Source organism: Ursus arctos, chromosome X, assembly GCF_023065955.2.
Source record: "Ursus arctos isolate Adak ecotype North America chromosome X, UrsArc2.0, whole genome shotgun sequence".
Taxonomy (NCBI): Eukaryota; Metazoa; Chordata; class Mammalia; order Carnivora; family Ursidae; genus Ursus; species Ursus arctos.
In genome coordinates, this window is record NC_079873.1 from 44,201,268 (window position 1) to 44,228,382 (window position 27,115).

General features: G+C 52.1%; 1 protein-coding gene across 1 annotated transcript in view; it reads right to left on the bottom strand.

Moving 5' to 3' along the window:
- The window catches only part of LOC113247521 (IQ motif and Sec7 domain ArfGEF 2), a 77,214-nt gene that overhangs the window by 5,047 nt on the left and 45,052 nt on the right, over window positions 1-27,115 (bottom strand). The window contains 11 exon segments of the mRNA XM_048213501.1: window positions 132-293; window positions 862-961; window positions 2,871-2,996; window positions 3,709-3,848; window positions 6,257-6,423; window positions 7,414-7,536; window positions 8,010-8,171; window positions 9,599-10,494; window positions 13,037-13,354; window positions 13,356-13,439; window positions 14,340-14,601. Of these exon segments, the coding sequence (XP_048069458.1) occupies window positions 132-293; window positions 862-961; window positions 2,871-2,996; window positions 3,709-3,848; window positions 6,257-6,423; window positions 7,414-7,536; window positions 8,010-8,171; window positions 9,599-10,494; window positions 13,037-13,354; window positions 13,356-13,439; window positions 14,340-14,601 (2,540 nt within the window).

Genomic DNA, 27,115 nt, shown 5'->3' on the forward strand with positions numbered 1-27,115 from the left:
GTTCCTAGGATGAGGGCAGGAAGGCTGGACAAGCTAACCCTCAACCCCAAGATTCTCAGAGGACAGGATTCTTGGTGTTTGCAGGGTGCTGTGTCAGGAAAAGGAGAAAGAGGTGCCGCTGGGCTACTCACACTCCACACGGTATTTCTCCATCTCCTGCACCTCAGCAATGGACTCGCGCAAGTCGGATGTGAAGCGCAGCCGGTCCTGGAGGCTGGGGGCATTGAAGATGATGAGGACTTTGCGTTCCCCGCCAGGTACTGCGGACAGCAGCTTGATCCCAAACTGGTAGTCTGTGGGGAAGGGGGAGGTCGGGCACCTCTGTCAGGACTGAAGCGATGTGGCTCAGACGTGAATTGATTTTTCTACCGTCTAACTCGGATCCAGCCTCCTCTCTGCTCATGCATCTTTAGTGGCTCCCCTTTGTCCCCCCAAAGTCCCCAAACTCCTGGTAGTCATGGCCCCGTTACTCCCTATACTCCAGATATGCAGGCAAGCTGAAGTCTAGCTGCTCTCTCAAACTCCTTCCTTCACACCTCTGCCTCTACTCACATTGCTTCTGCTGCCACCCAACAAAGCACCTGTGGCTCAGTCCTTCAGAGCGCAGAGTGATCACCATCTCTTCGGCCCACCAGAAAACATACACACTGCGGTTCCCTGCCAGACCACAAGCTCCTCAGGGCACAGACCCAAATTACACTTCACCCTGGCCTGCTCTGCATCCCAGGACCAAGTCGGTGCTTTGGAGACCTTAGTCCCATTGTAAAGCCTCCAAAAAACTGGAGGTTGCTATGGATGAAGGATGAGCACAGGGGCCATGGCATAGACTTTTGGGATGCTAGGATCCAAGAAGGGACTCACATGAATTCTGGAAGAGCTGCATGTGCATTTCCACGAGAGGAAAGGACTGACGAAAGCTGTACGTCACCAAGATCTTCTTCTTCTGGAAAATTTTGGTGACCTTTGGCAGGGGGTGGGAAAAAGACAAGAGGCAGGGCTTGGGGTGGGGACTTTCCACATGACACCTCTTTCTCATAGCCACCCTCCCCTCCCACCGCCACTAGCGGACATATACACACAAACACACATACCCATGAGTTGGGAAGAACTGAAGCTTGAGAACAGGAGAGACGGGAGAAAATGCAAGTTCCTGATGTAATGACGACGCACAACAGGCATTTACGATTTTTACAGGAAGTAACTGAATGCTGTTCTCTCCAGAAAGCCTGTTCTATCTAACATCTCACACAGACTCCCCCACCCCGCCCCCTTCTCCAAACTTCCAGAATGCTGCTTCAAGTGCCTTTCACTATGACGCTTTAGGTGAGCACGCTGAGGGTGTGGTCGCCCCCTGCTGGACCAGGAGCGCCAAGAGGAGTCTGGTTTTCCTGTCTCTTGCCCATCCCTGAAGAACCCAGCAAACAATGGCAAATGCCAATGAACCCATGTCTAGAGTTAACTTGTCTTCCTCTCAATAGCCCAAGGTCTTTACCAAGTACTTGGGCACTCTGGATTCAACCACCATAGGCTGTGAACACCTCGGACAGTCTACAAGTGGTGTTTAAAAGCAAAGTATTTCATTTCAGGATGGTTACAGCGCACGGTTATGCAGAGCATTTTTTTTTTTAGTCCTTTGGACTGTAAGCTCCCAAGAACAAGGACTGAGTCTCACTCATCTCTGTGAACCCAGTACCTACCATGGGGCTGGACACACACAGGCATCCGTGCGTGACAGGTGGTGAGACATTTACTCAGCCTCTGTGTGGGCCAGGCACTCCTTTGGGTTAGGCTATTCCACATCTGACTTCTTAACTCCATCCTCATGACAACCCCATGAGATAGGGATTAGCCCCACCTCACAGAGGAGGAAATTAAGGCTTAGAGAAGGCATCAGAGGGGCTTCAACTAAAGCGGCAATGCTCAACTAGGGGTGACTTTGAACCCCAAGGGACATCTAGCAACGTCTGGAAACAGTTTTGGTTGAAGGATTGCTACTGGTATCTAGTAGGTCGAGACCGGGGGTGCTGCTAAATGTCCTCCAGTGCACAGGACAGCCCCCACAACGAAGAGTTACCCCGCCCCAAATGTCAACAGTGTTGAGATTGAGAAATCCTGTTCTAAAGAAGAGAAGACCATGGGGGTCGGGGGGCGGGGGGCTCAGGTCACTGTCCTCAAATCCCTGAGGAGCCGTCTCAGCACAGGAGAGCACTTGTTCTTTCTGATTGCAAGGGCCTGGGGAAGATGGTTAGAGGAAACCCATTGGGAGATAGTTTCTACCAATCAGTGCTGTCTAACCAGGAAACTGGCTGCCTTGGAGGAAGGCGGCCTTCTGTCTCCACAGTCATGCAAGCAGGGGGCCATGCAAGAAACGGGTTCTTGTCCTGGGTAAGAGGTTGGATGGGAGACCCTGAAATTCTCTTCCCACCAGCTGGGTCCTTAGGAGTCCCAGCTCTAAAAGATGCATATCTACAATGGTGATGAGCTTGGTTTTAAGAATCACTTCAAGCACCCTGACCACCCGAAGGTTTCAGAGTGACCCCAGGGTCACAGGTTCATCTCCTTCCAGCCAACACTCTGGGCTACAGAGGTGGATGGGGACTTCTCCTACCGCTTCCTAGGTTGTAGGTCTGTCAACTCCCCTGGTCCTCACATTTTCTCCCCCTGTGCAGCCGTCACTACCTCCAAATGGATCCGAAAGAGAAAAGGGGGGCGGGGGAGGTGGCTGTGCCTTATCTGAGACTGCAGAGATCCCATGGCAAAGCACCTCACCCACCACACCTCCACCCGCCAACATTAACATGGTTCACCCTGGACCCAGGGTCCAAGCTCACCACCCCCACTTCATTTCCTCCCCCCACCAGTGCTCATACCACAAGGAGATCGTTGAAGAGGAAGACTTCCCGTTGATGCAACCCGAGCCGCTGGGGGCGGTTTGGATCTGGTACCTCATAGAGTTGACAGCAGCAAACCAGTCGACGGTGGGGAAGAGACAAGACCTAGGCAGGCATGAAGAAATAGGTGTCAGCAAGGCTAGCACGCCAGCTTCGGGCCTCCGGCACCTTATCGTTCAACCTCAAGAGGAAGTCTACCTCTGATACATATCACTGTCACTCTGACACGAGCAGTCTGAGCAACAGAGGCCTTGGTTTGCCTTGGTCCTTAGAGCTCTGTCTATCTGGAGTGCCTTTCTTGCCCAGTTCCATATTCCACTCTTCCTCCAAACCCCAGTTCTAGTGACAGAAATGGCCTCTCCCTCCTTTCTGCTCCCTTAGACTGAGTATAAGGCAGAAGTGTGGTGCTGTCTGACACCCCACACTCCCAGTCTGTGAATGCCTCCAAGGACGGAGACTCTGTCTGATTCACATCTGTGTCCCTACTCCCTCGTGAAATGCTGGGCTCTGTGGAAAGGCATCTGTAAATGTTTGTTGACTACAAGACTAGGGCGTGGTCTTGGTTTTGGTTATCAGCTAACCATTAGCTTGGCTCCTCACCTGGGATGGAAAGGCAAAATCACAGGTGGGGAGGATGTGTGTTAGATGCATTCCCCCAAGAGCGTCTCACTCTGCACCAGGACCCCTGAGGAATGCATTATCACCCACTCCATTCAGCAGGACGGGGGGAGCCTGGGGCTCAGAGAGGGGTACCTATCACTCAGTGGCAGAAGCCGACCCAAACCCTGTCCCCTCTGCAGCCTCCTAAGGCACTTACCGGTTTCTTGCCCACAATCATGCGCTCCACGGCCTGCACCTGGGACACATGGTCATCATTGGTTCGCAGTTCGCGCCCCTGGATACGCTGATAGATGCCCACCAGGAGGTCTCGGGGGATGTCTTCACCATTGTCAACCCCTGGGGAGGGGAGGAACACAGGGATATATTGCATACATGTGGGGAGTGCGTGGCAGGGGTTCTGCACAACATCCCACACCTAGGCAGGAGTGCAAACAGTGACCAGGACTGGAGAGAGTGGGCACCCTCAGTCCCTTGGTCAGGACTGGGCCAGAAAGGAATCCTTCGCTAAGCAACTGGATAGCCAGTTGCTTTCTTTCCCAGTGTGGGGATTTTTTCTAAGCAACTCAGAGTACACTGTGATGAAAATAATCAGATCCTTTTTTCCTTTCTAAATAGCAAAAATAATGTTAAATGATATACCCAGTGTTAAAAGGGCAGGGAAGCGGGCACGTATATTAACATAACTGTTTCGGAAGGTAACTTGGCAAAAACCTAAATATTCCGTGATTCTTTCTCTAGGAATCTGCTCTAAAGAATTACTCAGAAATACGTGCAAAGATACATGTACAAGTGCTACTTACAGGAAAAGTTTGAAACAACGTAAGTTCTCACAATAGAGGCATAATTAACTAAAGCTGAGTGTATCCACTCAAAGTAATTTACAGCTATTCAAAACTTGATGTTTACCAAAAGCATGAGAAAATTCCTGTAGCAAGGTAAGTGGAAAGAGCAGGATAATCAGTTACATTCACGGCATGATCTTAACTGTGTAAAAAGTTATGTATGCACAGGGAAAAAAAAGACTAGAAAACAGCAAAATATCAACCACGGTTGCCTCTAGGGGGCAGAATTCAGGATGATTAAACAGTTTTTTCTCATTTGCTGTATTTCTGAAATTTCTGGGTATGAGCAAGTATTCATTTCGTTTGTTTGCTTATTTATTTAATAATTGGAGGGGGAAAGATATACACAGATATAATACATACATACATGTACATACATGCATGCACACGTACATATATATGTACGTGTGCATGCACGCATACACACATACATACAGAGAGGAGGTACCTCCTCTTCAAACATACACACACATAATGCACACACATACGTGTATGTGCAATACACGTATGTATGTACCTACACACATATATGCACATACATGTGTGTGTGCATGCACACACACATACATAGAGAGAAGGAGGGAAGGAGAGAGGATGGGAGGAATGAATGAATGAATGAATAAATGACTAATAGCAGGATTCTGGGAGACAGCTCCAGATGGCCCCTGATCTAACTTCCTCCTCCCAAGTCTATCATCCTTCTCCACTCCCGACTGTCTGCTGAGTGAAACCCACTCACTCTTCCCTCTAAACCTTCTGCTAGAGAAAATGTTTTCTCCTTTGGAAATGCCACGCCTCCTCCTTGGACAGGTGCTAAGGGAACATCATTTATCACACTGCCTTTTTACCTCAGCTGCCAAGGAGCTTGAGCCCGGCAACCGTACAAAGCCCGCCGGTCAGCCAAGTTGTCTCATCTGTTTCTTTTCCTCAATTCTATTTCTCTCTTTCATTTCTGTTTAAATAATCCTAACGTCTGTGCCATTTTTAGTAGACTGCTCTTCGGTAAGAGGCTGGGGGCTTGACATCAATACAATAAACTAAGAAAAAAAGGTCAAGGTGACACCTTTCACCCGGCACTCGAGGCCCTCATGTATTGATTCCCACTGACCTTCCCGACTGGATCATCCACCCCTTCTTGACTGTTCTCCCAGCAACTTTTCCTACCTCTGTGCCTTTGTATTCTTACTGCTAGGTAAGCCTCCTCTATTGCTACCCTGTCATGTTATCCACGCCTTCTAGGACCACCTCAAAAATGAAAATGCTACTTCCTCCAGGAAGTGTGTTGGAGGTGGGCTCTCCCTCCTCTGAGCTCTGACTGCACTTTTGGCCTGACATCATGATTCGCTTTTTTTCTTGCGTTGGGTAACTGATCCTGTAAGTCAGTCTGTCCCACAAACTGGGAGCTCTCTTGGGGCAGGGGCTATGGTGTCCTTTGCGCCCATCACAGGGTCTGGCACACGGGAGTCCCTCAGCATCAGCTGGCTGGCTGGTCAAGGGAATAAATGAATGTATGGATGGAGGAAAGGATACAGAGAATAATTAAATGAGCCTTTATGGGCATAAATAAAGACAAGAAGGAAAGAGGAAGTGATGCGTCAATAAGTGGATTCGTATAAGCTTGGTAAGAGCCAGGGCTTTTATCTCTCACGTTCACTGCTATAATAACCCCAGAACCCAGTCAGTCAGTATTCAGTGCAGGAATGAGCGGATAGACAAACAACGTTTTGAGTGAATTAATAAGGGAATGTGGCAGCTTTGGCAGAAAATGAGAGAACATCACAGGTTCATTTCCAGGGAGCGTATGTGATCGCCCCCGCTCCTTCCCCAGCCCACCCCCCCCCCCGCCCACTCTCCCTTCTAAGGTGAAGGACCGGACAAGCCGATAGGGAGGTCTGGGGTCACCTCTCAGGTTCTTGATGAAGTCATCTAGTTTCATCTTGCGTTCAGCCTTGACGCTGGGACTGTACATGTCGGTATTGAGGAGGATGATAGCAAAAGCAAGGATAAAGATGGTGTCTGGGTTCCGGAACTGGCGCACGAGGGCTGGGTTACACACACAGTACCGCTGGCTGTAAGGCAGGATCAGGGCCAAGGTCAGGCACCAGTAATCTTCACCTACCCACCATCCCCCCAAAACCCAGTCTGGTGTCCCCAACCCTCTCCCCCAAGAAATATTCCCAAGCCTTTTGGGCATGTTCTCTTTCTTCAGTTTCTCCAAGACTAGCGTGTAAAAATCACAACCACGACCTTTTATGGAGCTCTGCTAGGGGACATAGGTATGTTGTGTCATATAATCCTATCACAATCCTGCAGGGTTGCTATTAGCAGCCCCATTTTACAGAGGAAATAATGAGGCAAAACGAAGAGGTAACCTGCCCAAGGTAATAGAACTGGCAAATGGTGAAGACAAGATGAAAATCCAGATCTTTCTGACTATACGGCAAATCTTTCTCCCATTACGGGCAACAAGTTCTCAGCAATTCTTCTATTTCTCTGCTACATACCCCGAAGTGGTAGAGCCAGGATATCTATCCAGGTCTGCCTGATCCCCAAAGCATTAACAGTAGAGGATAAGAGTCCAGGGCATCAGGTCATGGAGGCAAACACACTTGAGTTCAAATCCTGGCTCCACCTCTGACTCACTGTATGACCCCGAGCAAGTCACCTGACCTCTCTAAATGTCCGATTTCTTATCTGTAACATGGGAATAACAATAAAAGCACCTACCTCATAGGGTTGTTGTGAGTATTCGGCGAAATAATCGTGTAAAGTGCCTAGCTCAGCACCTGATACCTGGTGAGTACCCGACAAGCGTTAGCTGCAGCTGCTGTTGTTGTCACCTATTGGATGCCCACGTCCCAGAGGCTGAGCTAGATACTTTAGGCACACTACCTCTGATCCTCACAACTGCACAACTGCCTGGTAAGATAGGACTTATCATTTCCATTCTCTGGTGAGGAAAGTTTGAGGCTCAGAGAGATGATTTGGAGACACATACTACACTGTCCACCTCCCCTCAGCCCCGGAAGGGAAGCTTCGGGAGTGGGAGACAGGCACACCTGAAGGCTTCAATGAGTCGCTCCACTTTCTGGGCCTCGCCTTGAACCCGGATGTGGGATTGGAACTTCCGGAGTGCGTCATCCAAATCCATGGAGGAGAAGTCCATCTCATCCACCACACAGCTGCAGAACAAAGAAGTAGGTATGGCACTCTTAAATCCTCTGTAGAAAACCTCTGGCCAACCCTGACCTGCCGGAATGGACAAATGCCCCCATGGCCAGACTTCCAAAATCTGGACCCATGGCCCTAGCAAGTACTTAGGAGGATGGAATGTTTGAAATGGAATTCATCCCAGAAAAATCAAGGCCAGACACATGGTTACTAAGGGTCCTTCCACTGACCCACTCTTTTCAGAGACAGGAAAACTGAGGCCCAAAGCAGGTCAGAGGACAAGCAGGCCACCCAGAAGACTTTTAGGAATAGGGCCAAGAGAGATCAGACCTTTTTGAAGTACAGGGGTATGGGAGCAGGAAGGTCTCTTCATCCTGTTTTGTAAAGTTTATCAGAGCAAAAAGGACCAGCTGCCCACTCCCTCCCTCCTGCCCTCCTTTTCCAGGAATCCCTGGCCCAGTCTGCCCCATCCTGGGGTCCTCACTCCAACACATCTCTGTTGAACTGCTTCTGCCGGTTCCCTAGGAATTCCCCTATCATCTGCCGGCTCAGGCCTTTCCGTTCCAGGATAAAGTGAGCCACTCCCACCGGTGTGTCTGACAGGAAGCCCCGCTCGATCAGATACTGGATGCCCTTCTCTGGCTTCCTGCAGAAAGAGGGGAGGTAGATGAGATGACTGTCCTCCAAGAACTCTGCCCTCTCTCCCACTGCTTGAACTAATTTGGGGCCCAACTGTAGCCTCAGAGAACCAAGGAAGTTGAATATATAATTTGGTCCAATCCCTTCATGGCACAGATGAGAAAACTGAGGCCCAAGGAAAGGAAGCCACTTTCACAGAGCTTCCAATTTCCAAGGTATCCTCAACCCAACTTCCTCCTTCACAGGAACCACACTACAATGGAAAGAAAATTAAGATCTAATGAGAGGCTTCTCTATGCTGGGAGCTTCCATACTCCCAGCAGGCACTGAGGAGTCCTGGGAAAAGGCCTGAGCTCCAGGCTACACCCTTCTCTCCGGGTCACAGACCCTCAGAATAGGAAAGCAAAGAGGTTACTTTGTCTGCATCCCATATTCCACCCAGACGAGGTATTACCCAGCCTCTGTGAGTGGTTCAACAGACAAAATACTCCCTGCTTTCCACAAGGCCAAATCCAGGTCTGAACTAGCCCATATTCAGAACCCCAGAGCTTTTGGACCCCACGAGGCTGGAATTTGGAAGAGACTTTAGCACCACCAGAGTCTCAAGTCCATTGCTTACCAGTTGTATGACTCAGGACAACTCCTTTTACTTCTCCAAGCCTCAGTTCCTTCTCTATAAAACAGGGAGCTACTTCCCACCTTACTGCTCTATCGCGAGAAGTAAATACAGGTGGCAGGGTCTACTAGGCTACAAAGACATAGGGCACTCGTTTTCTAATTCTTTTCTGACCAAATGTCATGCTTCCACCCCGCTCCTAAGCACCTGGCACAAGACCAGGCATGTGGAAAGACCTCGGTCACAGTCACTGACTACTCCAGCACCCCACCCTGCCCCCCAGCGCTTCAAATATACACACCCTGCTAATCAATAGATGAAAGCACTGAAGCCCAAGGAAGGAACACACCTTGGCCAGCACTGCACACAGAGTTTGGCCGAAGCTGGGTTAGGGGTTCAGGGCTCCTGTGACTCGGAGCAGGGCTCTGGATGCATCATATCGCCTCCCCACCAAAAAGGGGATGTGGGGGAACCAAGGTTCAGAACCCGTCCCTATAGACAGCGAACTGGGGAGAAGGAAGCTTCTTGCCCAAAGTCACACAGCCAGGCAGAGGCAGTATTAGGACTAGAGCTGCCTCTGACAGAGGGTGTGTGTGTGTGTGTGTGTGTGTGTGTGTGTGTGTGTGTGTTGGGGAGGGCTTTCTATTCTGCCACCCCATTGCCAATCCTCTTCCCTGAAAGGCTGGGGAGAAACCCCATCCACAAGCTGAGAGGATGGTGGAAGCAGGATCTCAGCTAGGAGTTCAGCCCCTGTGGGCAAAGTGCCCCTAGCAGGCAGGGTAGGAAGGGGTGAGGAGGCAGGATTGGGGAGCACGTACTTATTGAACAGGTTGAGGCCGATTCTGTAGTGCCGCCTCTGCACCACGTCATTGTTAAAGGCTGGCGAGTCCCAGCTGTGCCTCGTCTCCCGCTGGTAAGTCTGCTTGCACAGGCCTGTGGCTGGAGGCTCCCTCAGGCTGTCCCTCGAAGACGAGCCAGAGCTGCAGTTGATGGTCTCGTTGGAATTGCTGGAGCTCTCAAGGCTCTCATTATCTCCTCCATCAGAGTTCTCGCCTGCAGCCTCGCACTTCCCCAACCTCCGACCCCCAGCCACACCACTGGGCCCGGTGCCACTGTTGGGGGCTGGTGGCAGGGGCCCTGGTGGGGCTGGGGCTGGGCCCTCCGGGGCTGGGTAGTGGCGGTGTGGGATCGGGGCCCTGCCTGGTGGCCCCTTGTGCTTCAGGGTCCCATGGGGGCTGCAGCCATCAGCCTCATACACCAGCTGGCGGTGGACAGAGCCGCGATCTGAGCGGTCACTCAGGTCCACGGAGCTGTCACTAGGAGGCTCAATGGTAAGCAAGGGAAGGTGGGCGGCCCGCAGCCGGAAATCCCGGCACTCCAAGCACCCAGGAGCCCTGCGCGTGCCTTCCTCACGGGCACCATCTTCCCGGGTCCCTGGAGGCACTGGTGGGGGAACTGGCGGGAGGGGGGCCGGCGCCCAGAACTCAGGCCGGCCCTGGGGTGGGGGCTCTGTGCTGGGCAGTCGCTCAGGGGATGGTGGGGGAACTGGGTCATCCAAGTAGAGGGGAAGATCACTGAAGGATGTGGCTGAGCTGTCCTCTTGCTGTTCCTTTGACTCCCGCTTCTCCAGTTGGGCTGACCCTGGCTCCTCAGACATGGGCCCTGATGGGTGGCAGTTCAGGGCCTCATCAATGGATTCAGCCAGAGACTTTACCTGTGTGGGCAGAAAGGGGAAGAGGGAAAGGGAGAGAAAGGAAGGCAAGATGAAGGGAAGGAGGGTGGGATGGGAGGGAGGGAGGATGGGAGGGAAGGAGGGCAGGAGGGAAGGAGGGAGGTAGGGAGGGAGGGGAAAAGGGAGAATCTTCCTTAGTGGATCAGCCAAGAAGAAGTGGGTCCCCTCCCCCACCTCCACAGGTTCTCAGCAGTATATAAAACAACTCCCAGGGAGCCATTGTGAGCTCACAGGAGCTGGGTAATGGCGACAAGTTCCCTTCTCAGATACCTCAATACCTCCTTCATTATAGACCCAAGCCAAATGCCCCCTCCTCCCTGATTCAACCCGTATTTCTTGCCTCAGCCATTCCCCAGGGTAAACCAAAATCTCGGCTTCCTCCGGGCTCCCAGAGCCCTCCATCTGGTTCTGTCTTAGGAAATCCATAATATTTATTATTTGAGAATCCAAACCATGGCTGGTAACTCTGCTTCTCTGTGGTATCTAGTTTCCAAACTGCTCTCTAATGATCCCTACCTCTTGGTATCTACACCCTTATGTACCACACTGTCCCAGGCATGGTCTGTGGAACAAACACTATATGGCAGAAAGGATGGGATGTCACTTCTGCGATTAGGTTATGAAAGACTACAGCTTCCTTCTTGAGCACTCCTTTTCATTCTGCGCTCTCTCTCTCTCTCTCTCTCTCTCTCTGTCTCAGACCCATTGGTCTGGGGGAAGCCACACCATGAGCTGTCCTATGGAGATGCCCACATGGTGAGGACCTGAATCTTCCTGCCATTAGTCAAGTGAGTGAGTTTGGAAGCAGACCCATCAGCCCTAGTCAAGTCTTCAGAGACTGTGGTCCCACCCTAGAGCCTGATTGTAGCCTCATGAGAGACCCTGAGCCAGAACCACCAGCCAAGCCACTCCCAGGTTCCTGGCCCTCAGAAACTGCAATAAATGTTTCTTGTATAAGCTCAGTCTTTAAGTTCAGTTTTAAGCTACTAAATTTTGGGGTCATTTGTTCCGCAGCAATGTAACTAACACATGTAACTAACACACTTCTCCATCGGATGTGGATAGCACTGACAGCTGGGCCCAAGCCTGGTCCCTCAATCTCTGCACCAGACTGTGATCCCCTATCCCCCATTCTCCCCTTGAGGCCTGGGTCCAGGTCCAGTTTCTCTCTTTTTAGCTCAGTTCAACACACTTGACACAGAAGAGGTATTCAATTAAATGTCTGTTGTATGCATGGATGAGTGATTTAGATCTTCCCTTTAATACTTCTTTCCTTCCCTCTACCTACACCATTTCACTAGCTCCAGGGAAGCCTGTCCTGGCCGATGGCAGTGCCAGATCACAGAGGTTAGAGAAGAATGATTTCTTCTCTTATAAAGCTTCATTCATTCATTCATTCGTTCATTCAACAAACTCTGGCAAATACCTCCTTGGTTTTAGGAAGGAAACGAACATGCACTTAGCAGCTACCATGTATAAGTGCTTTCATGTATATTACCTAGCTGAAGTGACTCTTCAAAACGGCTTTAAAAGGAAGGTTTTATCTCCATTGTATTGATCATGTTTCAGAGAGGTTAAACAACTTGCTGAAGGTCACATCGCTGGGAGATGGCAGAACTGGGATTTGCACCTGTACGGCTACGCTGACTATACCTCAAGCTGAGAATAACCTCCTACCACCATCATGGCTTATTACACTCTCGCCGTTTCGTGCTTTTGCCAGTGCAATGCCTGTGCAAGCGACACCCTCCCAACAATCTCTAACTTGCTAAATCTTATCTGTCTGGTAAGGCCCAACTCCAGTGCTATTCTCCCAAAGAAGCTTTCTCTGGTCGTCCTAGAAGAAAGTTTCTTTTCCCTCCTCTGGGTTCCCATGGCACTCTACGTGATCCGTCCTCATGGCTCAGAGCACACTGTATTTCAGGAGACAAGCACGTGCACATGTCTGCCATTTCCTGGCCTCAGAGCTCCTTAAGCATAAGGACCCTGCACGGCTCTCATCTGTCTCCGTCACGGTGCCCAGCACAGAGCCTGGTCCCTAGTGGTGTGGTATAAGGGAAAGGGCACGGAGTTTGGAACTAGACAGTGCTGAGTTCCAGTCCAGTTTGGAGAAGTCACTTCGCCTTTCAGGAACTTGGAGCCTCAGTCTCCTTCTCTGTAAAATTGGGAAAACACCACCACCCCTAGCCCCCACCCTGGTCTTGCAGATTGTTATAAGGCACACACAGCTCCTGGCACAGAGTAGGAGCGCATCACCTGTTAGTTAGACCTGAATTTGATAGTGAATCAAGTTCCAAAGAGTGGGAACGTAAATTTTCTTATGTGTTCTCCACACCTAGATTTTTAACTTGCTTGTTTTAACGATCTGATTTTTTTTGTCTGGCCAATTCGTTCTCATCAATCTCATAGCCCCTCCTCAAATGCTTGCCAGGCAACTTCTTTCAGTGTGGAATATAGGTAAAGAGCTGTAGGAGGAGCCAGCACACGGGGATGGGGAGGAAAGGCCCTTTCCAGGGATGCTGACCTGTTTGGAGAAGGAGTCCTCGAGCTCTGTGATGTCATTAGAAAACTCTCCAGATGTGGTGACGGAGCTTCCCCCACCATCGATGCCCCCTCCACAGGAGCCTCCATAGGGGAGCCCTCGTTCAAGCCGGTGGCTCCGGGCACCAGCCATGGCACCCTCGTCCAGCGAGGCAGGCTTGCCCTCGAAGTACGCAGGGTTCTGTGCCTTCTCGTACTCCTCGAAGGAGAACTGCATCCTCATGTTGGAAAGGATGATGCGACGGGACATGCGGCTCTCTGAAGCTGAGCTGCGGAGTCGCTCAAAGTTCTTGTTCATGCGGGTACTGGCGAAAGGCCGTCTGGATGGTCCTGGCAGCCCTGCGGCTCAGGAAGGAGCCCCCATACTTCCTCTCCAGCATTTCCACCTAGCAGGGGAGGGTCGAGGGGAACAAGGTCAAAAACTCACCCCAGCCTCATTCATCTCCCTGGGACTCAACTACACTCCCCGCTCCCCCGCCAAGTCACAGCTAACTGCCTAGAGCTGCCTGGACATGCCAGGCTGGGCTCTGTGTGGTGTCCTCCCTTTAATCTCCGATAGCGCTTGTCACATGGGGCTGGATTATGGTTTTCTTTCTTATTTACAAGAAGTAGAGGTCCATTATTCCAAAAAAGTTCGGAAAAAAAAACCCCAGAGAAGCCAAAAATGGAGAGAAAGTAAGAAATAAATTGAGAGCCAGAAGGAGGAAAGGAAAGAGGAAGAGAGAAAGAAGAGAGAGAAGAAAGAAGGGAGGGGGAGTGGGGAGAGAGGGAAAGAAAGAAGGAAGGAAAGAAGAGAGGAAGGAAGATTGGTTCGCCTAATGTCCTGATACCTAGGAATGACAATTAACATTTTGGTATATGTCCTTCCAGGTTGTTGCTTTTTTTTTTCTATACATGGTATTTTGTGCCCCCCCACTTTTTTAAAGCTGAATGATATCCTGTGTGATATATGTGATATACTCTTCTGAAAGTGTCAATGTATGTGTCTGCTTCTCCTGTTGGATAGATTTTTGGAGGACTGGGTCTGGGTCTCATTCATCTTTATGTCTCCAGTGCAGGCTTGGAGCTCAGTCGATGTTTACTGAGTGAACAGGAGACTCAGTGGCTGGGTAGTGAATGAGTGGGTGAGTCCCCAGTAGGGTGAAGGATCCTAGAGCTAGTCTCCCATTCTAGGCTCCCTATCCCTCCCTGGATACCACCCTCAAGTGCCACATCCCGATCCCCCCTTGGTTCTCTTGTACCCCCACTCCCGCTCCCATTCCCAGCCAGAGCCATCTCCTCTGCACCTTTTTGTCCTGCAGGTCCGTGGAGAGTTCATAGCTGTCCGATAGGGCCTTGGAGCGCTTTATCTCCTCCTCCTCCTGCTTCCTCAGGGCGACACTGGCTGGCTGGAGACGAGCTCGCTGAGCCCAGGGAAGGCCCACCCCAGCTGGGGGGCCCCCCATGTGGCTGCTGGTGGGGGTCAGCTGGCTCAGCCGGTAGGGGGGTTGGCTCCCAGGACTATCAACCGCTGTGCTCAGGTCACTGCCTGGGGCATCACCCTCCACACTGTGGGGATGAGATAAGATGAGGCAGGATGTGGGACCAGGAGATGGGCCTGCTCAGCCAGACTGAATGTGGGTGGACCAGATCCCTTCCCACAACACCATCCTCCCCAGCTTCCTCACAGACATAGGACCCCCAATAGTTAAAAGCCAGAGGGGAGTTCTACCTCTCCCCAAGCTGTCCTTTGCAGTCCCTTCCCTTCAGGTCCCTGGCCTTCACAACCCTACCTTCCCACAGCTCACAGCTCTAGCTGCTTAGACTCTTTTACCTCAAGGCTGGGTCTTCTCACAGGCTTGTCCCTGTTCCTACTCACCCCTCACACCTGGTCCCTTCATGGCCATGTCCCCTCACACCCTCATCCCCAGACCAGTTCCTCCCAGTCTTGTCCACTCGAGTCCCTTTTTCTAATAGTTCTGGCCCCTAACAACTCCATCCCCAAACCCTCCTTCCCCTGATGGACAGTTCCCTCACAGCCCCATCTTCCCCCCAGGCCCCTTCCCCTCTCAGCTCCAGCCCACATGGCCCAACACCATGTGCTACAGTTACCCTCCCAGCCTGATCCCCCAGCACCACCCCAGATTAGCCCTGACCCCAGGTCTGGGGCCCACTCCTGCATCCTGTGCCTTCAGACTCACCCCTCCCCTGCCCAGCCCTTCCCCCTACAGCCCTGCCCCTGCCCTCAGCTGCCTGGACACTGGCCTGGCCAGTTCCCAGGGTTCCCTGGCTACAAGGGCTCAGGCTTGGAGACAGCCAGAGGTGCCTCCCATTCAGCATCCTCACAGGTAAAGAGCTGCCCTGCGGGGCAGCTTCTTTTTTCTCCTCATGGCCTCCTCTGTTCAGCTGGGGGAGGGGGGGCAAAAGTCTTGAGATCGAAGACTGGCAGGAGCTGGGCACTGGGCCTTGCCTGCCCTGGTTACCCAGAGCTGTTGTTCCTCCAGACCTGCTCCCATAGTGCCATGGCAACCAGGCTGCCAGGGAACCTAGGTGGCAACAGCGCCAAGGTGCCCTGAGCCTAGCAGGCAAGGTGAGGAGCCACAGAGGTGAGGAGAACCGAGGAGGGGGGCCAGGAGGGGAGGGATAGGTGGGTGAGGCATGGGAGTTGTGGGGGGAATGGGTGTGGTAGAGTCCAGAGAATGGTCTGGTTTGGGCAGGCACACGGTTGGGGGGCTCTTGGCTGGAAAGGCTTAAGGGGCCACTCCCCAACCCCTACTTGGCAGAGGCCAGGGCACAGCACCGGGCAAGCTGGGGTGGATGTAAGGGGCTCCCTACCAGTGTAGGAACTTCAGCTGCATCAGACCTGCCAGCCTTGCAGGAGAGCACTTCGGGCTGGGGGCTGCGTGTAGTGGGGTGGCTACACCCACCCACCAGGCTGGGTCCTGGGCTGCAGGTGTAGAGCTCAGCTCCACCCTAGTGGGCCCCCTCCTCCCCCTGCCGCCCACCATTCATCCCCCACCCTCCCAATGTCAGCCTATAACACTGCCAGGAGCAAGGCAGAAACAGACTGGGGAACTGCCCTCTACTCCAAATCCTCTTTCCTCCGGGGCCTCAGGGGCTTGTGAAGTCCCACTTTGGGGGTCAGACTTTGTCTAGCTTCCCCCACCAACCCAGGCATCTAAGATGCTCCTCTCCACCCCCCCTCAGGACTGCAGGATCCTGCCCATTAAACTTCCAAACCTCTCCCTCTCGGCACACAGCTCAAAGCCAGGTTTGATCCAATTGTCTCCTCTGTTCACAAACCATCCATAGCTCCCGCTGCCCACAAGAGATAGTGCAAGTTTCTTATCCTGGCACTTGACGCTTCTCAAAGATACAATAGCTAACGCTTATAGAGCATTTAGCACACCAGGCACTGTTCTTACCACTCCACATTTAATAACCTGTGTACTCTTCAAAACAACCCTGTGGGATAGGTATTGTGACTTAGCTTCATTTTACACATCAAGAAACCGAGGCCCAGAGAGGTTAAGTAACTTATCTATGGTCACACAGCTACTAATGATAGAGCCAGGATTCAAATCCAGGCAGTTTGACTCTAGAGCTCACACTCTTAAACATTCAGCCAGACTGCAGGGTGAGCTGCCAGCCCCCCATCCCATCCACCCTTCCCTCCAGCCTGGCCCAGATCCTGTTTCTCCCAAATACTCCTCTGCGTTCCACCTCCCAAACTGCTCATACGGTACCTTCCACCTGGAATGCAGTCCCTATCATCTCTGCCATCTGCAATCTGAGAAATCCCCCCACACCCTACTTCTATCAAGATTCAGGTCATATGCCATCACTAAGAAGCCCTCCTGAAGCCCGCCTCCAGCCAGAAATTATTGCTGATCCTGTTCGGAGCTCCCACACATAGCACATGTCTGTCCTTCTTTTTATGGTGCAGGTTAGCTTTGGCAAAGCGTGACAGCTATTTGTGTTCATGACTCCCAGAATCCCAGCACAGGAAGAGCATTTGGTAATCTCCTAGCCAGCACCGAGCACAAGGCCTGGAACAGAATAGCTCAATAAATGCTTTTGGAGTGAAGGAGTCAATGAATGAGCGCCGGTGGCTATGCTAATAAATCCTCCCACCTGAGCCTTGACCTCCACCGCCAGAGTCATCTTCCAACCCATTCTCCGTCCTGTGGCCAGAGAGAGCCCTTGAAAGTACAGATCTGACCAGTCTGCTCTCCTACTAAAACCCTTCCACAGCTCCTCAGAACTCATTCAACAAACAACAGTTGAGCATTTTCGATGTGCCAGGCACAGTGCTGGGTGCTGGGAATATAATAGTGAGCAAGACACATCAGATGTATTCCCCAGGGGAGGTGACATTCCAGTGAGAGAGGCAGACTATAAATATATATGACCATTTCAGGAAGAGATAAGTGCTAGGAAGGAAAATATGGCAGACGGATCAAAGGTGCTGTTTTCAGCATGGTGGTCAGGGAAGGTCTTCTTGAAGAAATGGCGTATAAGCTGAGCCCGGACGGAAGTGAGGGAGTGAGTTGTGTGGTTCCCTGAGGCCAAAGGAGTCCAGACAAAAGGCAGGGCCAGTGCAAGGACGCTGAGGTAGACCAATGCCTGGCATGTTTGAGAAACAGCAAGGAGGCCAGTGTAGCTGGAGGGGAGTGAATGAGGGGAGCACGAGAGGAGGTAAGATCAGAGTGGGAATGGGGGCCAAATCATGAAGGGCATTGCACCCGCGATAAAGACTTTGGGTTTTGCTCTGATCGAGATGAGCAGAGGAGGGATGTGATCTACCTTAGGCTTTATAGGAATCATCATCCAGGGGATAACCTCTAACTACCTCAGCAGAACCATGGATGGCTCTCCTGTCCTGACCCCCGCCTCATATACCTTCTGCCCCGTGCCTTCAACCTGGCTACCTCCTGCTCACCCTTCAACATTTAGCTCACGTGTGCCCTTCCACGCCTACCTGCCCCGTCCACATGGGTGGGCTTACAGGTCCTTCCTCTGCTGCCGTAGGGCCCTATAGTCACCTCTATCCCTAGGGCAAGAGCATTAATGAGCTGACTGAATCCTTGAAACTTTTGAGGCAGACACCGTTAGCCCCATGTTATAGATGAGGACGCAGAGGTTCAAAGAGGAGATATAAACTTGCTCAAGATCACACAGCTTTTAAGTGAGAAAGTCAGGAGGCAAAGACAGGGCCCCGGCTGTCTTTTCATGACATCTCGTCGCCTCTCGCTACTTCTGGCTCCGTGCTGCCCCTGGCTGTCCACTCTTTGGCAATTCTTCCTTTTGGAGCTGGCCCCCAACTCCGATCGCAAAGGGAAGAGTGGCTGTCAGCGCAGCCTCCCCCAAGAGGGCCTGGCAAAAAGGACGGTGCTTGAGGGTGTTGTTCCTGATACCATACAGACTGCTGAAGAAACCGGACCTGGGGATGTGAAATCCCTTTGCTCAGGGCCCCCAAAACACTGAGGGGCATGCTGATCACATGGAAAATCTCTCTTCTCTCTCTCTTTCTCTCATATGGGCACATTAGCACGTGCACGCACGCGCGCGCACACACACATACAAGAGGAATACGTGCAGTAAAAAGCTGGGAAGACTAGCTTCAGGGCTTGACTGCCATTCACTGGCTGTGTGGGCCTGGGCATGTCTCTTTACCTCTCTGCACTTGCTTCTCATCTGTGAAGGGCTAGAGGGAAATGCAATTTCCTCTTTGGATTCCTGGACTTCAGAAAGGGCCTGGGAGACACCCCCCCACCGCCCTGTCTGGACTCCTCGCAGCCAGGAGCAAAGAACACAAGAACACAGACACACACAGACACACACATGTGCCTGTGTGCACTGTCATCTGGGCCATTCTGTGGGGGAAACTAAGAGCATCCTCTGCAGTGGGGGAAATAAACCACTTTACACAAATAACCACAGTACAAAGCTGAAAGTTCTCAAGGCTGGGGAACAGAGGAAGTGCTGGGGGAGCTCAGGAGAGAGATTCCTTCTGCTTGGGGGTGGCTGAGCAGAATAAAAATAAACTCACACTTACAGTGCACCTTCCCTGTGTCAGGCATTTTCCGCACATTATTTAATCTGCATGACAAACGTGAAGGAAGAATTAGGATTCCTATTTTGCAGGTGAGGAAAAAAGCTCTGAGGGGGAAAGTAAAGGTCTCAGAGCCAGCAAGTGGCAGAACAGGAATCTAAAGCCCAGAGCCTGGACTAGTTCCCCTGCTGTGTTAAAGGCTTCCCTGGGGAGGAAGCATTGACCAGGGCCTTACCTAGGAGGAGCCGGTAGAAGTGAGTGACTGCGTGAACCAAGGCATTAAGATGGGGAGAAGCAGGGCAGAACATTCTGTGGGGATTTGGAGTGGCCTGCCCGCTGTGTGGGGCATTGATTGACTCTCCCTGGATGCTGCTCCTAATGGGAGGTCTCTCTCCCTCCTTCCCTTTATTGGCACTGCCCTGAGCCAGGCAGCCAGCAGGGGACAGGATCAGGATGCAGTTGCCATGGAAATGAATGGGGGCTGTCGCTATGGATACCATAAGATGAGGGCAAGAGGAAGCTAGGGATGCTGAGGACTATCCCCATGACAACTTAGGCTGGAAGGGGGGGGGACCGGAAGTGGGAGATAAGAAAACAAGGGGAGGAGGTCAGCACACCTAGATGAGAGCAGGGGCTTCGGGCTTTGCAGGAAGACCAGCTCAGGAGATCCGACAAAGGGGTGGGTGGGGCAGAGGGGTGGAAGGACCCCAATCACCTCCATCTCCTCTGATGGTTCTTCTGCTGCCCAGTCCCAGTGCCGTGGAGATTCCAAACCTGAGGCCAGCGTGGCTTGGCACAGGGGCTGGCAGGGGAGGAGGCCATCAAAGGGGCTAACTGGGGAGACAGCAGGCAAATGTGGGCTTGAGGGCACACAGACCTGGGCTTGAATCCCAGCTCTACTTCTTTGCAGCCCTAGAAAGAATTGCTGTCATTTACTGAGTACCTACTTTTGGCTAGGCCTAGCAACTCTGCAAGGTCTGGGCTGCTCTCCCTGAAGGAGATAACAGATAAGGAAACTGAAATGCAGAGGGATGAAAAAAACTTGCCCAAAGTTTCAGAGCTCAGCAGTGGTGGACCCAGGAGCCAAATCAACATTCCTGCTGTTACCCGAACCCCCCCCCCCGAACCCCCGCCCCACACTGAACCTCCCCTCCCAGGTCTGGTCCACATTCCCCAGCTCCCTGTGCCTTCCCATAGTGACATGCAGAAGGCCAGATGCTGGGTAAGTATCTGTGGAGTGTGGGAAGCAACCCTGGAGGAAGCAGGAGAGACTGAGGTTAGACGGAAGAAGTGCCTGACTTCGAGAAGAGTGAGTCATGGGTTTGACTTGCCATGGGGAGACGAGCCACAGAACAGGGACGGGCTTTATGAACCATCCAATCCCCGAGATCCAAACTGAGGCCCACAAAGTCAAAGTGACGTGCCCAGGGTCGTGGAGAATGAGAACCCAAATCCCCTACCTTCCCGGCCAGTGTCCCACTTTTAGTCTGAGCAGCCCCTTGAATCTGTCCAGCTCCCCCCAAACCCTGCACCTTTAAGCTCCCAGACAACAGCTGGGCAACAGCAGGCAACTTGCACTTGCTAGGCTATGTGAGCCCAGCGCCTGTGCTCATATTCTTCCTTTGTGTCTTCTGCCCAGGATGGCCTCCCTCTCCCCTTGGCCCCAGACCTCATCTGCATCTTGCAGCACTCTGAGCAGGTGAGCCCTCCTGAAAGTCACTTCTGACTCACTTCTCCCCCCTCACCCCCCCACATAGAACCTGGCAGGGTCAGCCCCTCCCTGCTCTGCACCTTGTGCGCACTCACGTCATGGGTGGTCCTTATTGGCAGCTAACTTGTGACACCCTCTTGAAGTGTCCCTCCCCTTCCCTGCTCCTGTCTCCCAACGGCAGTGGCCGGGTATGATTCACCTCTGCGGACCCTGCAATCCCAGGCCAGGGCCCAGCACACAGCACGTGCTCAGCAGCCACCTTGGTCCCCTAAGACAGGTGGCAGTCGTGTGTGTCTGAGTGTATGTGACCATCCTGCCTGACGACTGTCACCCTAAAAGCCACAGCCCCACATGATCAAAACCCACCCACACTCAGTCTTGTGATTATCTCTACCAGGCAGACACAGAGAGCCTGCCAGGCACAGAAGGTCAGCACCTCCACAATCAACCTCACACACCCACTCAGAGCTCCTCACACCCAGCCTCACACAATCACATTCCCTTAGATACATAACATGCACAGTCTCTCACTACTGATCCACCTGCCCGCCACACATAAACACACACACATATGCACAGGCACACACATTTCCCTCACAGCTGACAGAAACCTTCTCCCTTCCCCCAGCACAGGCCCGCGGCCAATTCAGTTGCCTACACAGGAGTCTACACCTCCTGGGCTCCCACAGTGATCACCTGACCTTGACTTACCCTCTGCCTCCACCCTACTTCCTTGTAACTCCAGTCAGATAAAGGGTAGAATGGTCTCTCCAGCCACAGCTCATCTAGCCTCACACACGCTGGAGAGCCAGTTGAACAGAGCCATCTTCACACCCCTCCCCAGCACAACCCTGGAGCTCCCCACCAGGGTTTTGACCAGGCTGTGACAGTCTCCTGTGATGCCTCTTCACATCTACCACCCATTCAAACCCTTCCCAGCCTTCCACTCTTGCCCCTCCTCCTCCAGCAAGCCCTCCTTGACACTAGCATCCTTCCCAGCCCACCCCAACATACACCCTCCTCTTTGGGCCAGGAACAGATTTTGTTCACCAGTGAAGCCATATCCACTCAATCATTTCTGCCCTTCACACCCTATTTTTCCAAAGGCATTCTCGTCTCCCCTGGGAGACAGCCACTGTCTTCTTTTGGAGCCCTCACAGTATTTAGCTTAAAGCCTCGTCGGGATGCCTAGGTCGCTCAGTTGGTTAAGCATCTGCCTTTTGCTCAGGTCATGATCCCAAGGTCCTCCTTGCTCAGGGGGGAGTCTGTTTCTCCCTCTGCCTGCAGCTCCCCCTGCTTGGGTTGTCTGTCTGTCTGTCTGTCTCTCCCTCTCTCTGACAAACAAATAAAATCTTTAAAAAAATAAAATAGTAACATAAAGCCTTGCCCACAGTTAGGTATTCAAGCAATGCCTTCTGGAAGAGTAAAGGAGGGAGAAGAAGAAGAGAGAGAGGGAGGAACAGAGGAAAGGCCAGAGGGAGATGAGAAATAAATTAGAGTTTGAATGAGAAAGTGAGTAGATGAGTTGAGTGGCTCAGTGAAACAGAGAGTGAGGGAATAAGGTGAGCCTCTGGGAAAAGGACAGGACCAACGTGATGGGGATGTTGAAGGGAGGGCTAAAAGAAAGGAGGGACTCTCACGTGGGCCCGAATCAAAGCAAGAGCCACCAGTCACTGCACACTTGCCCAACTGTGCACCAGACCCTATGCTGGGATCCTTGTGTTTCCTTGCTAATCTTCACGATAACCCACGGAGGTAGACATATTCTCACTGCGCTAGGGAGGAAAATGAAGCTCAAGGAGAAAATACTTGCTCAAGATTACACAGGCAGTGAATAAGAGAACTGGAAGGTAAACTCAGATTTGTTCAATGTCGAAGGCTTAGAAAGGGAAAGCCAGGGTATGAGCCCACTTGGGGGTCTCCTGACTTTGCTCCCACCCAAGACACATTATGGAAGGTGTGGTTCCTACAGTCCCTAAAGGATACCTTCCACCCTCCCGCCAACAGTCTCCAGGGATTCTTAGAACCAGCTTCTGGAAGGTGCAGGAAATATTCAGGGTCATTGCATCTGGAGCAAATGGCTTCCCCTTAGAATCACAGATCCCTAAAGTTGTAGAATCGGAACCTTGAAAGTACAGAATCAAGGACTCTTACCATCACAGAGTATTAAAATCATACCATCAGAAATTTTTGTAAAATAACAGAGCCATGAAATCTTTTAAAATAATAGAATCATGAAATCCACAGGATTGGAGACTCCCCAAATTGCAGTGTTGTAGAAATAGAAACCAAAGAATTGCATGGAATGTGTCATTGAATTATCATATTTTAAATGCATGTAATCATACTTTCTTAAAATTGTCGCATCTGAGATTGACAGAATGTCGGAGCTGGAGGAGCCGTTGGAGATCCTCTGACCCAAGCCCGCTCCACCTGTCACACATGGGGGGACACTAGGTAGCAGAGGGGCCAAGCGGTGTGTCCCAGCTGGCCAGCTCATGCTGCCTCAGGTTGACAGGCTGAAGAAGGCAGCAGGCTTGCCCGTGGTGAGAGCGCCACACCATTCATTCATTGAGTGCCTGCCTCTTGGGTGTTGACAATACCAAGAATCAAACCCTACACTCTCTCCAAGGCCCTGTCCCCAGCCCTGGATAGGAAAGAAGGTATAGCCCTGGTGGGGACAAGGAGAGGGAAGTGGGGGGAAGGGTGGAACATACATCAGACAGAGAGAAGAGATCAGCTTTTATTGATGGAAACTCCTTTGTACACAGCGACTCACGCACTCTGAAAGGCCTTTTCCTCCTGATCATATTTACAGAGCACTATGGGAGTGGCAGAGGGCATGGGACGAGGCCTTTAAGCAGTGGAGGAGATGGCAGCAATGGCCACAGCGAGGGAACAAGCAACGGGGAACTAGGCAGGCTGGGTCCCGCCCCCGTCTGGTCCTCTGAGCCCTAGGCACCCTGCATCTCTGTTTGTGCTCACAGAGGACAGAGGTAGGTCCTTGGGATGTCATTTGGAGACCTCTCCAGGAGTGGCAGGCTCCAGGGTGCCTGGGAAGTGGGGTGCGGGTGCGGGAGAGTCCAGGTTCCAAGCTCCAAGCTCCAAGCTCTGCTGCTCCCACATTTTAGTCAGACCTAGGGCTCCAGCCTTTATAATTCAGGGGCTGGAGTCCAGGAGAGACAGCAGTGGGGGTGTGTGTGGGGGAATTCCAAGGAGGTGGGGGAGGAAGGGGCACGATGCTTGCCCATCCTGAAGCAGGGACAGGGTCCCATGGGGGATCGCGGGCGGGGTGGAGGGGGCTGGTTAAGGCTTTTGCTTCTGCATAGAAAATGACCCTTGTCCTCTCAGTTACCGAGAGGAGGGACTACTGCACTCGGAGGCCGGACAGCAGAACTGATGAGCGTCTTCCTCTTCCTCTTCCTCAGTCTCCTCCTCCTCCTCCTCTTCCCTGGGGCCAGGAAGGGCAGGGTAGAGGCCACAGGCGGGCGGGTGACAGAGAGAGGCAGAGGCATTAGTTTGCAGAGAAGGGGAGATACATGAACGGCTTTGGAACCAGGGTGGTGGGGCTAGGATGGGGGTCTGAATGGGGAGGCCAGGGTGACAGATTATCTAGGGCCACCCCCAACTCAGTCTCCAAGGAGCCTGCAACAGCCCTTCCCCACACCCAAGCTGGGCACGCTTAAGGTCATGCCTGGAGTATGCCAATTCCACTTCGACCCGGCAGGTGCCCGACCTTCATTTGAATAGAAATAGTAGCAACCTGCTCAGTGCTGGCTCTTTGCAGACATCATCTCATTTAACCCCTGCAACAACACGGCAACATTTTAGAGATGAGGGAATTGAAGCTCAGAGAGGTCGAGATAACCTGCCCAAGGTCACATAGCTGGGTGAGAGAGTCCGGATCTCAGCCCGGAGTACTCAGAGCTCCAAGTCTCAGACTCGTCCCGCTGGGTCCCTTAGGTGAACTTGGCACTATCTCTAGAAATCTACCCTGCCCTTGAAGGACAAAGATTTGTATTTCCTGAAGGCTCAGGGTTGGGGAAATTGGAGATGCTCAGAAATGGAGTGTGGAAAGCCCACAGCTTTGGAAGCAAATAGGCCTGGGTTCTAACGCCAGCTCTGCAAGTGCTCCCAGGCTATGTGCCCAGGCATGCTATTGCCCCTCTTGAAGCCTCAGTGTCCTCATCTGTAAAAATGGGGCTCGTGATGCCAACCCCATGGGACTGTTGCAAAGACTGGAACATATGTCAAGTGCCTGGCAAATAAGAGCAACAGGAACATGGTGGCGGTTATTGTTAACTGCTCGTGAACTGAATCTATTTCCCAAGGTGGCCATTGGCACCCACACAGAAGTGCCAAGGTGGCAGTGAGGAGCCGGTGCGGGAACGAGCTCCTGTCCCCAGGGTACTGCGGAGTGGTACCAGGGGCCTGTCTACATGTGGCAGTCACTGGAGCCGGGCTACAGTTTCATGGCGTGGATGGACACACAGCAGGGCTCAGGGGGTCCAGCTGCCTTGGGAATGAAAAGGTTGATCCTCTGGAGATAGCTAACGGAACAGTATCACCCCGCTCCCAGACCCCTTGGCTCAAGAGAGGCAGTAAGTATGGAAGCCAGGAAACTGGAGGATTGGGAAGAGATGAGAAGGAAAGAGGACAGGGACAGGCAAGGGAAGGCACTGCTGTCCATCTGACAGGCAGACAAGCCCACACACGTGCATGTAACACACATACACGCACACATGCACCCACTCTTCATACTTAAAGCTCCCTCTGACACATTGTTCCACAGAGTCAGAGTCAGTAAAACCACATGAAGCAGAGCTCAAGTCCTGGGCAAGCAGCTTGCCCTTTCTGAGTCTCCCATTCCTCAACTAGAAAAGGAGAAAACGCCACACCTCTCAAGGCTGTCATGAAGAACAAGTGATCTTCCCGCCCCATTGCTCACTCCCCTCGCATCCAGGTCAGGCCTCTGCCAGCCCTTACCCTGACCCTGCAGTCACCTCCCAGTTTCTTCTCTCTACCCTTTTGGACCCACTGGGCTTCCTAATAAAGTATGCAAGCATGAATCTCCTGCTTGTCTCTGCTTAGACACCCATCTTGGCTCCCCACTGCTTCCTGGATAAAGGTCAGACTCTTCAACTTGGCATTCAAGGCTCCCCCACCACATGGCTTCACTTGGCTTTCCTCGTCTGGTGGAAAAGGCATAGGCTTTAGAGTTTCACAGACCTGGGTATGAATATCAGCCCCACCTCCTACTAGCTGGGTGACCTTGGGTCCACTTCTTTACTTCTCTAGGACTTATTTTCCTCATCTACAAAGTGAGAAAATGCCCATTCCGCAGGCTGTGGTGGGATTAAATGAATTCAAGTATGTCGAGCAACTGCCACAGGGTAGATTTGGTGCTTCATACACAGTAACTGTCATTATCAGTGGCTCACTTCATGCTCAGCCTTCATCAAACTAGCTCGTTCATTATTCCATCAGGATGGCCGGCCTCTTCACACCTCTGTGCCTTTGCTGACTCTGTTTCTTCTTCTGCACACATCTTTCGCTACTGAAATCCCATATAAACATTATGTCCCAGCTTAAATGCTGCTTCCTGCAGGAAGTCCTCCCTGACTCTCAACCAGAAGTACTCCTTGCTTCCTCCTAGCTCCCCCATCCCTGCCCTTGGTGGTTGCTCCGAACTCCACTGAAGCATTTCTTTCACCAACCCCCTCAACACCCTTGTCTTCACCCCCACTACTCTTGCTCTGCCTCTCTGTGAGAAAGAGAGGGCCCCTATACTATTTAAGGCCAGCCCCACCACTCGGGCTCTGGAGCCCACCCCTGCTACCTCCTCCACAACAATCATCCCCTCTCTCTCCTGTGTTTCAACCTCTCTCTCTCTCTGTGTTTCTGTTGCCTCCTTCTTACCAACATTTATAGCAGCTCAAGTCTCTCCCATCTGGGAATAAAAACCCTCTATCTGCCCCCACATCTCCCTCTAGCAATCACTGTCCCTCTCTCCTCTTCACAGCTAAGCTTCTTGAGAAATTCATCTCCACTGGCCATCTCCACTTCAGTACCTCCCACGAGCTCTCCAACCCACTGCAATCTGCCTTGTGCGCCCACCCTGCCACCGAAACTGTTCTTAGCCAGGTCGCCGAGGACCTCCTAGTGGTTAAAGCCAATAGACTCTCTTCCACCCTCATCTTCCTTCCCCCAGCTGTAACATTTGCCACTCTTAACAAGCCCCTCCTGTGCACGCGGATGGCTCTTTCCTTCCTCTCCTTCCGTGAGCCCACTCCCTGCTGGTTTTCCTCCTACTTCTC